This window comes from Chinchilla lanigera, unplaced genomic scaffold (assembly GCF_000276665.1).
Source record: "Chinchilla lanigera isolate Chin_1 unplaced genomic scaffold, ChiLan1.0 scaffold00027, whole genome shotgun sequence".
NCBI classification, from domain to species: Eukaryota; Metazoa; Chordata; class Mammalia; order Rodentia; family Chinchillidae; genus Chinchilla; species Chinchilla lanigera.
In genome coordinates, this window is record NW_004955428.1 from 2,523,027 (window position 1) to 2,536,563 (window position 13,537).

The 13,537-nt window shown below is 39.6% G+C and overlaps 1 protein-coding gene across 3 annotated transcripts in view; it reads right to left on the reverse strand.

Annotated features, from left to right (window-relative positions):
- Positions 1-13,537, reverse strand: part of Ttc29 (tetratricopeptide repeat domain 29) — a 192,749-nt gene that overhangs the window by 144,529 nt on the left and 34,683 nt on the right. For all 3 annotated transcript variants that reach the window (XM_005386666.1, XM_013515339.1, XM_013515340.1), the window contains exon 5: positions 10,133-10,318. In XM_005386666.1, the coding sequence (XP_005386723.1) occupies positions 10,133-10,318 (186 nt within the window). The remainder of the gene's footprint in view (positions 1-10,132; positions 10,319-13,537) is intronic.

Consider the following 13,537-nt stretch of genomic DNA (forward strand, 5'->3'; position numbering starts at 1 on the left):
TTTTGTTTTTTGAGACCTGGTCTCCCTGTGTAGTTCAGGCTGGCCTTGAACCTACAGTGTAGCCCAGGCTGGCCTCAAAATCATGACATTCCTTTGGCCTCAGCCTTCCTAGGGCTGACAAGGTTGACTTTGGAGATTCCTTTCAATACTGAAGGATCCATTGGAAGGGAAGTCTAGTGAAGATGGGGTCTGATGGTCTGGCACAGATGACAGACTCAGAATAGGGAGTGGGTATAAAATCAGACAAAAGAGAAAGTGCAAGGGAGAGAACCAGGCTAACCATCACCAGGATGAAGAAGGCTACCAGAGGTTTATTTGTCAAACTTTGAGGTGTATGGGTGGAGCAGAGCTCAGAAACTCTACCCTGTAGGAGTCGCTCCTAATGGCTATGTTGAGGCCCAGATGTGCATCCTCATCAGTTCAGAAAAGGTGCAAATAATTTTTTACAATTAAAAAAAAGCCAATATATTTTGTTAAAAATGTATTAGCATTTGCAAGGCCCTGAGTTCTATTTCTGGCACAGTAAAAAAATAAATAAATATTAATTAATCTGCAAGATTTAATTTCCAATGAGGGAGGAAAAAACTGTAAGATTAGAGGAAGCAATTAAGCTTGAGCCTGTTTTATGATGATGAAAGCCCATAATTAATGTTGGTGTTTCCTTCTTTCCGTTTTGGGAGAAAAAGGTTTGGTTAAATCTCACTATTGTAACAGGGAGATCAGGTCTCAAAAAACAAAATGACATCACAGAATAACAAAAAATAGAGACAATCATGTGAGGTGTACCCATTCCCATTGGCGTGGAGAAATGAAACCATCAGCACAACATCAAGGTCTGGATGTTGGAGCAGCTGAGACTAAAATTCCTTGATAGAAAATGGAGTGGTGAGTAGAATTTCAGGGAATTTCACATTGAGGCTATTCCTTAATCTGGACAGATACCGGCATGGTTTGGGGCCACCAAATATTTCTACAGGCCATAGCAATACTGTTGCTCAGCCAAAGCATATAGTGCTGTGGTCTTGGTAGATACACTGGTAGTAATCCTATTTAAAGCTCTTCTTCACCAAGCGGGTCTATTTTGGGAATGTTCCCAGAGATTTAGAAGATGTTTTTAGTTGTACAAATTATTGCTTGGGTTACAGTTGAATTGGAAATGGGTGAGAGAAACACTCTCAGGCTGAATTGTCTTGCTAGTTGGACACCTCTGAGTTTTATGATAAGCATGTATAGGGAATTTGTTAAGTATTTTCATTTGACTGAGTTTCTGTGAGATCTATATGCAGTGTTCAGTGTTGATAACCATGGCCACTGTACCCATCCCATTATAAAACTCCAATAATATTTCTTCTAGAGTGGCTTACTGAGTTACCCTGGGGGGAGATTCCAAGAGACCTGAATTAAGGAAATTCAAGATTGAGTCAGCAAGCTCAAGTTTCCAGTATTATATTGCAATTTCAAGACCCATGATCAAGTATGGAGCCTTTTGCTCAGAGGAAACATTGGAAGATTCGGTCAGTCAAGGGGTCCACTATTTCCTCCTTTGTTTAGTTTTATTTTTCAGTGTTAGATGGTGGACCTAGGGTCTTGCACAGGGTTAGGTAAGCACTTTACCATCCCCAGTCTCTAGGTTTAGTATTGATGGCAATACTCATGGTATTACATTAGCCACATTAGCCACCTTTCTATCACTGCGACAAAATTCCTGTCATACATAAGTAAAAGGAGGAAAGGCTTATTTGGGCTCATAACGTCAGAAGTATCAGTCCATGGTAAGCTGGCTCCATTGCTTTAGGCCTGTGGAAAGGGAGAAGCATCATGGCAGCAGAGACTATGGTGGAAAGTTGTTCCCCTCATGGCAGTTGAGAAGTAGAGTGAGAAGAAAAGAGCCTGGAAGTGCTGACTTCCTGCTCTTATTTTTTGTCCCATCTGGTCTTCAAGCCTGTTAGATGGTGTCTCCCATAGTCAGGGCTGACAATGATACTCAGAGGTGAGTAGTCTTCCTGCCTCAAATTTCTGGCCTACAAGTAAGTCATCTCTGTAAACATCACCCGCCTCAGGCACACACTCACCCAGAAGAATGCTTTACTAATTCTTAGGCATCTCCCAATCCAACCAAAAGTAATTGTCACAGGTATCCTGAAATATTTCAGGATCCTGTGTAACAGGCAGTACATTATTATGGACTTATGATGGAGTCAGTCTTAATTACACAGCTTTAAAAATTGTACTATTTTTATTTTAGATAATACATAGATTGCATCTACTACAATGAAATGCTACACAAACACATGAAGGAAAAAATAAAGTATATCCATTTTTTCTATATCAAAGAAATAGAAATAAAACTTTTAGAAAATGAAGTTCTATTAAAAATTAAGGAATGTGTCAAAAATGTTAAAATGGGAGCTTGCAGGAGGCACAAATATGTTGGATGTCACATTCCAAAGGGAAGATTTGATCATTGTATGAAACTTTCCAAGAAATTGTCCAAAACCCTTTCAGAGCTCTTAGAAGTCCTCCTTCATGTAAGGCCACCTAGCGCTACAGATTGTCTTAGTCAAAGTCAGATTTACTATCATGGTTGTAAATAGGCCCTGAAATCCCAGAGGGCAGAGGCAAAGTAATTTTCTTGCTCACATGAAATCCACTGAGTTGGGTGATTCTCTAGGGCAACTCCCCTCCAAGTAACACAAGTTGTTTCCATCCCATGGTTTCACCATCTCAAATTAAGTCCTCCATGGTTGCCATGGCAAAAACAGAGATAGCAGGGAGAACCCACATCTGCATCAGCCAAAAACTGGTGGTGGATAGCCTACTGGCCAGCATTTACATATTTATAATGACAGATACACGGTATTCAAGTGCTAGCTCTTATCTTCACAGTTATTGGAAACAATATTTTGATTGATTGGCTGCATAAGAGTTCACCAGTGTACTTACCATAGTTAATTAATTATTCCCCTATTATAAGTTCTTCCTATAGTTTTTTTACATTACAAACAATACATATATAAAGATACCATATATTTATGTAAATTTCTTATATTTATATCCATTTATTTCTTAGAAGTGAAATGACAAAGTTTAAGGATTTGGGCATTTGAAAAGCTCTTGATGCATATTCCTAAATTGTATGCTAATTTATCTATAACTAGTTGTGTAAGAAATATGTGTCACTGGGCAAAGCTTCACAAGCATTCATGCTATCTCAAACGAACAGGCAATTTTTATTTGAATGTGGTGTATTCTGCTTCTACCTATCAGCATACCCACTCTCTCATATTCTGGTAATTATATATAAAAAAGCTGACTTGCCTGTTTCATTAAAATGTGAGCCTCTGACACAGTGTGTGATATATTTTTTTTCAGCCATGTATTCCTCACACTTCGCCCAGTTTCTCACATACAACAAGAACACAGTAAACATCTATCAGGAAATCACAGGTGAAAAGTAATATATCCTTAGTACTTTAATTTCCACTTCTTTATCCTCAGTATTGACCTTTTTAATGTTTATTATCCAGTGGAATTCAATGAATTTCTCTGAACTGTCTTCCAGTTCTTTTACCAATCTAGTAGTTTTTCTTACTAATTTGTAATAGTTCTGCTACTGCTCCTTTATCCAGTTTGTTTCAAATATTTACCAGTTTTTGTTTAATTGTATGAAATCTTTAAACAATTAGCAATTTAAAATCATGCACCAAGTCTCTCAATTTTTGTTTCTGGTAGTGTTTATTCCCCCAGCATCATGAGGCTACTTTCTCTCTCCTTCCTTCTTCAGTTCTCCAGGGAGAAGGAATGATGAATTGAGATGGTAAAATTCTGAACTCTCAACCTCTCTGGACTAAGTGGTCCAGGGAGCTCTGAACTCTATGATAAAGCTTGAAGGAGCTGGCTTTGGACCCAAAAGAGAGTCTGGTCTTGACCTGCCTGCCAGTACTGATGGTTAAGATCAATTCTGGGGAATAACAGGGAATCTGATTCGTGCAGATATCAGCTCTGTTCTCCAATCAGCCTTATCAATTGAGCTATGTCTGTTTCTTCTGAATTCATTTCTCTCCCTGATCTAATTATCCACTAGTAAACCCCATCATTTTCCTTGTTCAGTTCTGTGTTTTAAAGGTTTTTCTAATATAAGACTGAATAAATATTTGTCCATACTTTCTACTTGTTATGAGAAAATGAAATGTCATAAAATTTAATTTTAAAATAAGATAGAAGTAGGCAACATTACTACCAAATATTTAATAAATATAGAAAAGCATAAAAAGAGTTAAATCATACTTAATTTTATATGCTACATGATCTATTTTTATGTGGTGTACCATCTCCAAAATTATTGACATGATTTTTTTTTTGTAAATTAAAGGGTTTCACTGCCAGCTTCTTTATAGCAGGATTTTCCTATTTTTGAATTGTTAATTTTGACTTATCTCTCATTGGATGCGAGAGTACACATGCTAAGTATATTCACAGTGCTTTCTGAAGCTCAAATGTCTAAGCATGTCTTTCTGCTTTTTCTCAAAAAAGAGAAAATATCTCTGTAACAAGCCCTCACCTCCTAGCTTTACAGGCTTCCTTCCTCTCTCTCCTCTTCCCTAAACTCTATATACGCCATTCTGTTTGCTTTATACTACACACTGCTTAAAAGAGAAAACCAAGGTTGCATAAATTTTGTGTCAATGAAGACCATTTGTGGTTTCTTTTGAAATCAGGTATAAGTCTGTCTTTGGATATTCAAAATTTTCCAGGGATTTGTCTACCTAGGAATCTCTATCAATTTTGATTGAAGCATGGATACCTATTTTAATTTGCATATTCAGAGGGTTTTTTTAGTGTCAAGAAAACTTTCTTAAATTCGCTTTGATTATTGCTTTAATTCTAATCGTTGTGCATTCTTCCTCAGGAACTTATATATTTATTGTGTTCTTTTATTGTTTTCATTTCTTAGTTATTTCTTTGCAGTTTGGGGCAATTATCTGAGTGTGTCCTCAACATTCTTAATAGTACTGATTCAGTTTTTCATTATGAGGATTCTGATTTGCGTGTGTGGTATTGGGGATTAAAACCCGGGGTGCTCTACTACTGAGTTACATCCTAGTTTTCATTTTGAGACAAGGTCTTACTGAGGGGCTAAACTATGAAGGCTTATGTAGCCGTGCCCTATAGCTGAAACCACAAGGTCTGTACCTCAGCTCCTGCCCCTAACCCCTGTTCCATTGTTGATTATGCACGGGGGGGGGGGAGTAAATATGCATCAAATCATGAAGGCTGAGCCAGCAGGATAAAGCTTGTATCAAAACTCTGCCGTATTATATCGCCATTGTGTCTGACTCCCCATCACACCAGGAATGTACAAATACTTTTCTAATCATGAGCACCCCATGAAACTACATGAAACCTGTACCCAACTCTGTGAGTTCTGTTGGGATAGAGTGCTCTTGGAGCCTGGATTGAGCAGCTTATTCAGTTCTCCTTCCTCTACATACCTAGCCACAGTCTCAACAATCTCAACAACTCAGTAACTCTACCCAGAGTTAGTGAATGTTAGAAGGACCCAGCTTTGGAGAATCCTGAGTAGTGGGAGACCTGGGGACTGAGGCTCCCAGTGAAGGAATGCTGTGTGTCTTGTGAGATCAGAGAGAGCCACCTAGGATGGGATGAACACCTTACTGAGAGAAAAATCAAACCATTGCCCTTGTTAAAATTCATGGAACAAAACCCCTCACAGTAGGTGATATCTTCCCTGTGATCATTATGGGAGGAATAGGTATCAGGGGTGGAAGAGGTATAGGGGATGGCGTCAACCATCATACACAACAGGGATGTATGAGTTTCCCAACTCTCTGTCTGTGAGAACAGAATGGTAAAGAGGAAAGTGATTCAGACTGATGCCCTCCTTCCCCACCACTGCTGGATCTGCTTTCCCATCCTGACACTGCAGGGGAAGACCTGGTGCTCATCATGTGATTTCACCCGCTGCCATTCCCGGGGACTCCTGGCCTCAGGCAGTCCACACAGAGCACAGCATCCAGGATCCGTCCAGGGAACTGATGTCAACAAAAACTGTAGTACCTGAACTTAGCGGACCAGTCAAGACAGATGTTTCTGCAGAAGTTCCCCAGTCATTGGAAGAACTTGGGATTAATGTTCCAGATCCTGGCTAGCCTTGCCTGTCTCTGTGTCAGAGTCACAGATAAGGGTCTTCTGAAAGGGAAAACATACACCTCCTAAACTGTTCTTACAGTGGCAATGGTCTACCTTGCCTGCCTTTAGTATGCATGTTCATTACCTAACGTCTGTCATCTGGGAGGACACCTAATGATCCTCCCAGTCTCCAAGGGCAAAGTCAGTCACTACACTTCAAGCCAAGGCGTGAAATGGATTGGGATTCTGATGAAGTAGGTGAAGATACTTAGAATCTACCCTGCCCATTGGAATTGGAGAAGAGAACTCAAACGTGGATTGAAAGTTGACTTGTCCAAAATTGATCTCCAAGAAAAGACAATGGCTCCTTACAAGGCTAGGAAGAAACAAGTTGGTCTCTTAAGTCCATGAAGACAAAGGTGAGGCTCAGATCCACTTCTTAAACCACTGTGGGGGAAAGTTTTGTGCTGAGCTGGCAGGCTAAAACTAAAGTTAGGGCTTTGCCGTGTCATCTTGCTGCCATGCCCTGGCTTCAGCTCAGACCAAAAGAGGAGTTAGTGCTTCCTCGGATATGTCTCTTAGTCTTTTCTCTCCCAGGGTCTGACATCTGGCCCTGTTACACCTCTGTGTGCTGACCTGGAATGAATGAATAAATGAGCACATCTCCTGTTGATCTGGTGTCTGAGAGCTTTCTCCAGGGCTCCAGGGCTCCAGACATGGTGTGAATGCTGCTGGCCGATATGTCCTATTTGCATGATAAGATACTTACTACTAATGAGGTCACAATTCTGAAAGAAGATAATCCAATGATTTGCTGCAAGTGTTGGTCAGTCGTGACTACTCTGTCTATTTCCCTGATAGAGGATCGAAGATATTTGACCTGAAGAGACTGCCAGCCCTGGAGCCAATGGGACCCAGGGCGAGCTATATGTTGCAGGCCCATTGTTAGCAGCAGCATGGGCTCGTTCTGTCTGCTGTGCTCCACTCTGGCCAGGGGGCTCTGGGTGAGGCCTGGTCACATCTGTGCCAGTGGGTTGAACATTACCCCTGACTGCAACCATGTGCCCAGTCTTTATGACCATGGCTTCTGCTCATGTTCCTCATTTGCTCTACAGTTCCCCGAGGGAGCTGGAGCCTTGCCCTGGACTGCAGCCTGCTTGGTTGGGCCCTGACAACCTGCCCACTACCATCTGCCAGCTAATGTCCTCTTTTAACCCGAATGGGGGTCCCCGTGGGATCAGGATGCTGCCACCTGCCCCTGTGCACAGCTGCCGCCTAGCTGTTGCTGTGGGGCCTCCATTCGCTTGTCTGGACCAATCAGATCAGACGGGCGGAAGCCACAGCACCATCTCCGCAGCAGGACCCCTACAGCAGGTGAGTGCCCCTCCACCCTAGCCAGAGTCTTGACACTTCTGGTTACTCTTCTCGGGAAAATTCTACCCCAGACTGCAAAGGCTGCAGATAATTTTTACCATCATTAGGCACATCAAACACCATTTTTTATCAATATGGACTCCCATTAATTTATATAGCAGGCAATAAAAGTATGGTTCTAAGGTCTGGGAACTGTGTAAGGGCGTAGAAAAAAATATTTCAGATCTGATCATTTTAAAGCCTTTTTCCTTTAAAATATTTCAAAGCCAAAATTTCTATTTATTGTGAAATATGGCTGCATTTTTATCATGCTGGGAGGTCGGATATCTAAACGCAACCAAGCTAAAGAGCTTGTGAATGTTAGGTCACAGCACCCCCCTGACCACACTTCCCAGACTCACTCTTGCCCTCAGCTGCTCTGTCTGCCGTTAAAATGATATGGGTGACCTTGGAGCCACGGCTACTGAGAAAAGAACAGGAAACCCTCCAATACTGGTTGAATAAGTCAGTGGGTAGATGAATGGATCAACTAAGTAAGCAATTTATAAATCCTCTAAAGGAAGTGTGTTCAGAGATTTAAAAAAAATCAGGAGTGCAAGACAGAGAGTTGCTTAATGGGTGCAGTATTTTGGTCCTACCAAATGAAAAGGTTTAGGAGATCGGTTGTTCACTTATTGTTCAACGAGGTGAATATACACAACACTACCAACTCGCATTGAGAAATGGCTAAGTTCCACCACAGTAGGCATTGTCATGTTCACTGTTTTGTCCCCTGGTACTAGGTTCTCAGTCTGTATTTATTGAATGAGTGAATTTTGCTGTAATTTGTAACCTCCTGGCTTTATCTAACTCTGTTACATGTAAATTGCTTAATATATTTCACTACCCCTAGTTTGAGGCATTATAAATCATATTGCAGTGAAACATTTCGGTTTGTGGAGGTGTTTTTAAAAAATTCTTTTTGTGGTATTGGAGATGAAATTAAGAAACATTGAACTACATCTCCAGTCTTTTTTCTTTTTTTTCTAAATTTTGAGACAAGATCTCAAAGTTGCTCAGTCGCTGCTCAAACTCTAAATCCTCCTGCTTCAGCTTCTTGAGTAGCTGGAATTACAGGCATGCATCACCATGCTTAGGGTGAATGTTCTTTTAAGTATTTTTCAATCATTTCTTCCAAGCTACATTAGTGTAGCAGCTCCCTTTCCTCTTTTCCCTCTTCCCACAGCTTACATTACGGACAGACTTAATGTCACATCACACCGCTTTCCTTACTCTGACTGTACAGAAGCAAAGTTTAAACTCAGCTCGGCAGGTTGCTAGGCTACTATTCCAAAGAGATTTCCTATCGGTACTCAGAAAAACACTTCCCGTGCAAAGGAGGTTGTTTCTCCTATCGCTTTCTCTGACTATGCTTCAGTGGATGTCCTTCCTTTCTACAGAACCCATCTTCTTCTTACCTGCCTAAATGTTACCCATCTTCCCAGGCTCCTCCAGGACCTCCGGAAGCCATCCTGTCTCCTGGAATCCAATCTGCAGGGTCTCTCTTTCCACACTGGATTTTCCAGGCATTCCATGTATCTGTCATACTAGGTGGCCTCATTCCACCTTCTAGAGCTGGCCATGCTCTGGGTCACACTCTCATGACCTACAACTCCCTGGAGCACAAAACCTTAAATAATCCATATATATATATATATATATATATATATATATACATATATATATTCAAAGTTCTATCTAGTCCTATCCTCAAAATAATATTTTAAAATTGTCTTGCCAAATTTAAAGAAAAACTGGTGTTCTTTGCTGGATGAAAGAACATCTTCACAATAAAATACTCACCTCTTCTCCATGAATGTATATTATCTGCACATTACCTATGCTTTAGCCTCGCATAAATAATTTTAATTCTCAAATTCTTAGTTTTAATCCTTGAGCACTCACCTTAAAAAGTCCATTTCTGACCATTTTGGTTTGGCTTTTGGCTTTGGCTTGTCTTAAAATAATACTGGTAAGTGTGAATTTATATCTATCTATCTATCTATATATATATATATATATTTTTCCCCTCCGGTACCAGGAACCGAACTCAAGACCTTGAGCTTGCCAGGCAGGTGCTTTGCCGCTGAGCTAAATCCCCAGCCCCTTGAATTTATATTTAAAGGAGGATTTCCTTCAGAAAGTACTGTACAATAAGTTATGAGTTATAGAGACAGTTTGGGGATTGCATGTACAGGAGTGGGGCACTGGGAAAATCACACTGTACTTTTCACTTTCCCCCAAGCATTTTTGAGATGGGAAAAAAAAAAAAGACAGTTGAATGGGTGCTTCCTGCAGCCGGAGGGAGAGCAGTGAGGGGTGTGGGGGTGTCTCCTCTCCCTGCAGATGCTGGAGCCTCCAGGCTGAGTGCCCAGACAGGAGCCCTGCCATGAATCCTGCAAGGTCCATTCTGCACCCAACACTGAAGCCGAGACCACAAAGCCAGGCTTTGCCTTTTGAGCTCCAGGATCTGTGTTCTTTTCCTTGGGTCTTTTCCTCCACTCCCACATCCTCTCTGGTTGTGCCATCTCAGGTCCAGCAAAGCCCACCCAGGGCTGAGGCCACCTACCGTCTTCCTCGTAGAGAAGACCCAAGTGTGCTTGTGCCTCGGCTTCTTTCTTCCCTCCGTCAAATTTGATCAGTTGCGCAACCTCAAAACATCGTTCATAGAAGTGGTTCCTTACCCACTTGTCTTCAGCATTATCGAAGTAACAGGCCAGAACATACAAGTTATTGTACACATCTTCATGGTATCCTTCAGAGAGAAAAACATTCATCAGAAAAGTGTCTCGGGGCATATCCTTTGGAAGAGTGAACTAAAATTGTGATATTTGTTCCCTATTCTCTTTTTCTTAACAATGTGCTTAAAGCCAGGTGTGGTGCAGCATGTCCATAATCCCAGCACTCTGGGAGGCTGAGGCAGGGGGATAGCAAAATCGAGCCCAACCCCGGCAATTTAGCAAGTAAATGTGATTCTGTCTCAAAATAAAAAAGGCCTAAGGGTGTAGCTCAGTTGAACTTGAGTTCAAGTCCCAGTACAAAAAAACTTACTAAATGTTTCATAAGTCAAATCTGATTGCAAAAATTACTTTAGCTATTAAAATAATTACCTTAATAAAATAATGTGCACATAGTAAAGCAACAAAAGCCCTTGTGAAAACTGAGAACATTTTAGAAATTGACATTTTATTTGGTTGAAACAGAGGACTGTAAAATATAGAAGAGAATAATATCCATTAGTGATACACTTAATTTCTTTAGAAGAAAGGATTACTAGTATCATTGAATACTTTTTACTACTGGAGGTTGCAAAATATTTAGAAATTACAGAGAAGGCAGCATTTTTTAACTATGGAAAAATAATATAAACAAAGAAAGTGGAGAAGACGGGGAAATACGAAGGTATTTTCATTCTGAGGAGGGAAATCATATGACTAAAAATGAGAAGTAGGATGGCCTTATAAATGTGTTGTAATGTGAATCAACCTTATAAACTCAACTGCAGGAGGAAATTTCAAAGTAAATGTTTATATGTTTAAAAACTTCTGTGTCTGTTTTATAAACTTCTTTATAATGGCTAATATGAACAAATGAAGAAACTTTGTATCATTTAGACATTTCTTCTGAGAGCACATTTGTAAGTATGTCCTACCCCCCTGGGTTAAAGTTTCAGGATGCTTTTCGTAACAATCATTAGGCGCTAGAATTCATTGACACTAATTGTCCTCTCCTACTAGAAAAGCCAGAAAGTATGTTCCTGAAGGCCCACAATTATGACAAGTGTTGCCCATTAGTACACCTATGTGATTAAATCAAAAGGTGCAGAAAAAGTGGATGGAGCTGAACACAACAAAAAGTACCTGTCAAGGGCTGTAAATAAGGCCAAGCAGGATGGCACATACCTGTAATATCAGCGTTCAGGAGGCTAAGGCAGGAGGAGGATCATTGCGAGTTCGAGACCCGCCTGAGCTACAAAGTGAGCTCTAGGCCAGCCTGAACTACACAGCGAGACCCTGTCTCCAAAAGGCAAAACAAAACAAAACAAAGCAAAACTGTCAATAAGTTACTCTAATGTTTCAAGGAAATTGTAAAATTCATGCCATTTCTCGCATATACTTTTGCTTGTATTTTTATTTTTTCCTTCCTTCTTTCTTTCTTTTTTTTCTTTCTGTCTTTCCTTCTTTTTTTCACTACTGGAGATTGATTTCAGGGTCTTTGCACTGATCTTTGTCTCCATAGTCTTTCTTTTTCTTTCTCTCTTTCTTTCTTTCTTTCTTTCTTTCTTTCTTTCTTTCTTTCTTTCTTTCTTTCTTTCTTTCTTTCTTTCTTTCTCTTTTATTTCTTCCATATCTTTTGAGGTGCTATCTTGCTGAGCGGGCTCAATCCTTCTACATCAGCCTCCCAGAATGCTGAGATTACTTTTTGAAATACATATATTCACCTAATGTGATCAGATTGCAAAGATCTGATTTTTAATATTTTATATTCTTGGTCATATAAAGTGACTAGAGTTATCGCTTTAATATGGCAGTATGTAAAACATATTGCATCCTCTATCTTAGTAAAAGGTATATATAAAGTTTAATATATATATGTATATGTATATATATTCCTGCAGTTTCTCTACTTTTCAGTAACTACATATAAATACATCCTCTACTTTTTGTGAAGTTTTTTGAACAATGTATTGTACTTGTACAAACTCTCAAGATTTCATATTTAAGTCTAACAGCTAAGCTATTTTCTGTAGCTATGAGCTGCACCCTTTACATTCTAACTAGGCTGTTCTCCTGGTAGGTGGCCCCCTCCTTTGTATTGTCAGCATATATATGAAGAAGAGGAAAATCAATTCCATGGTTGATTTTTTATTTAGATATTTTGCTCCCTGAAGAGGAAATTTCATGATGAAAAATACTGGGAAGTGTTTTCACTATTTTCCTGTTTCGGTGAAGTACACAATACACATTAGCATGTTGAAAGCTCTTATAAGTCTTGCTGCAGTAAAGTAACACACATAAATTCACGTTAGTTCACCTGGTATTTCCCAAACTGTCCTTACCAGACAGTTCTGTTTTGCTTTTATTTTTCTTTGCATAAAAAGCTATCAATGTCCTGTGGAACTCTGCTTGAGTAGAAATACTTCAGTGTCTTAAACATGTTATGAGAAAAAATTGCTATTCAACCCTTGACTATAATTTAAAAGTCATGTGTAAATATTGCTTGAATTATCTATTGATTTGGTTACCCATTACCATTACTGCCATATCCTTCTCTGCCCCAGAGGGCTCAAGACCCTAATCATAATGTTATAGAAAATAAAGAAGTGAGTCACAAGAACGGGTGACAGAAGAAATGCAGCACATCAGATGAAGAGACATTGCAACAAACAGAAAATAATCCAAAAAACAGTGACCGGCTTACTTGAAATGCAACTTTACTACAACAAGTAAGGATGTTTTCCAAAGTCATTTACACAATTCTGGGTTACCCTAAGTTTCAAGAGAGGGAACTAATCCCAGAGGACTATTTTTAGTGCCACAACTTTGATTAAATGAACTTCTCTGTGAGCCTAGAGTGATGGTCTTTCCAATGGGAAGCCATGAGGATGCTGAGGTGTGTTATTTCAGGACAGTTAGCTCAGACCCCATGACCAGGTGGAAGCAAGGTTCCACAGGACATTTATAGTTTTTTACACAAAGAAAAATGAAAACAAAAAAGAACTATGAACAGAGTCCTATATTTTAGAATATATATATATATGCACATGTACACACATATTAAAATGACATATATATGTTTTGAGATTTAGGATTAATTCATTAATAAAAGTAAATGGAAATATCCCATTTTGGGGGCATGCCTTGTTCTAGTCACAATTTTCCTCAATAAAGCTCATGTGTTGCCTATGAAAAAATTATACACATTTTAAAAAATAACCATATAAACACTGTGGGCTGTTCCGATGAAAAATTTC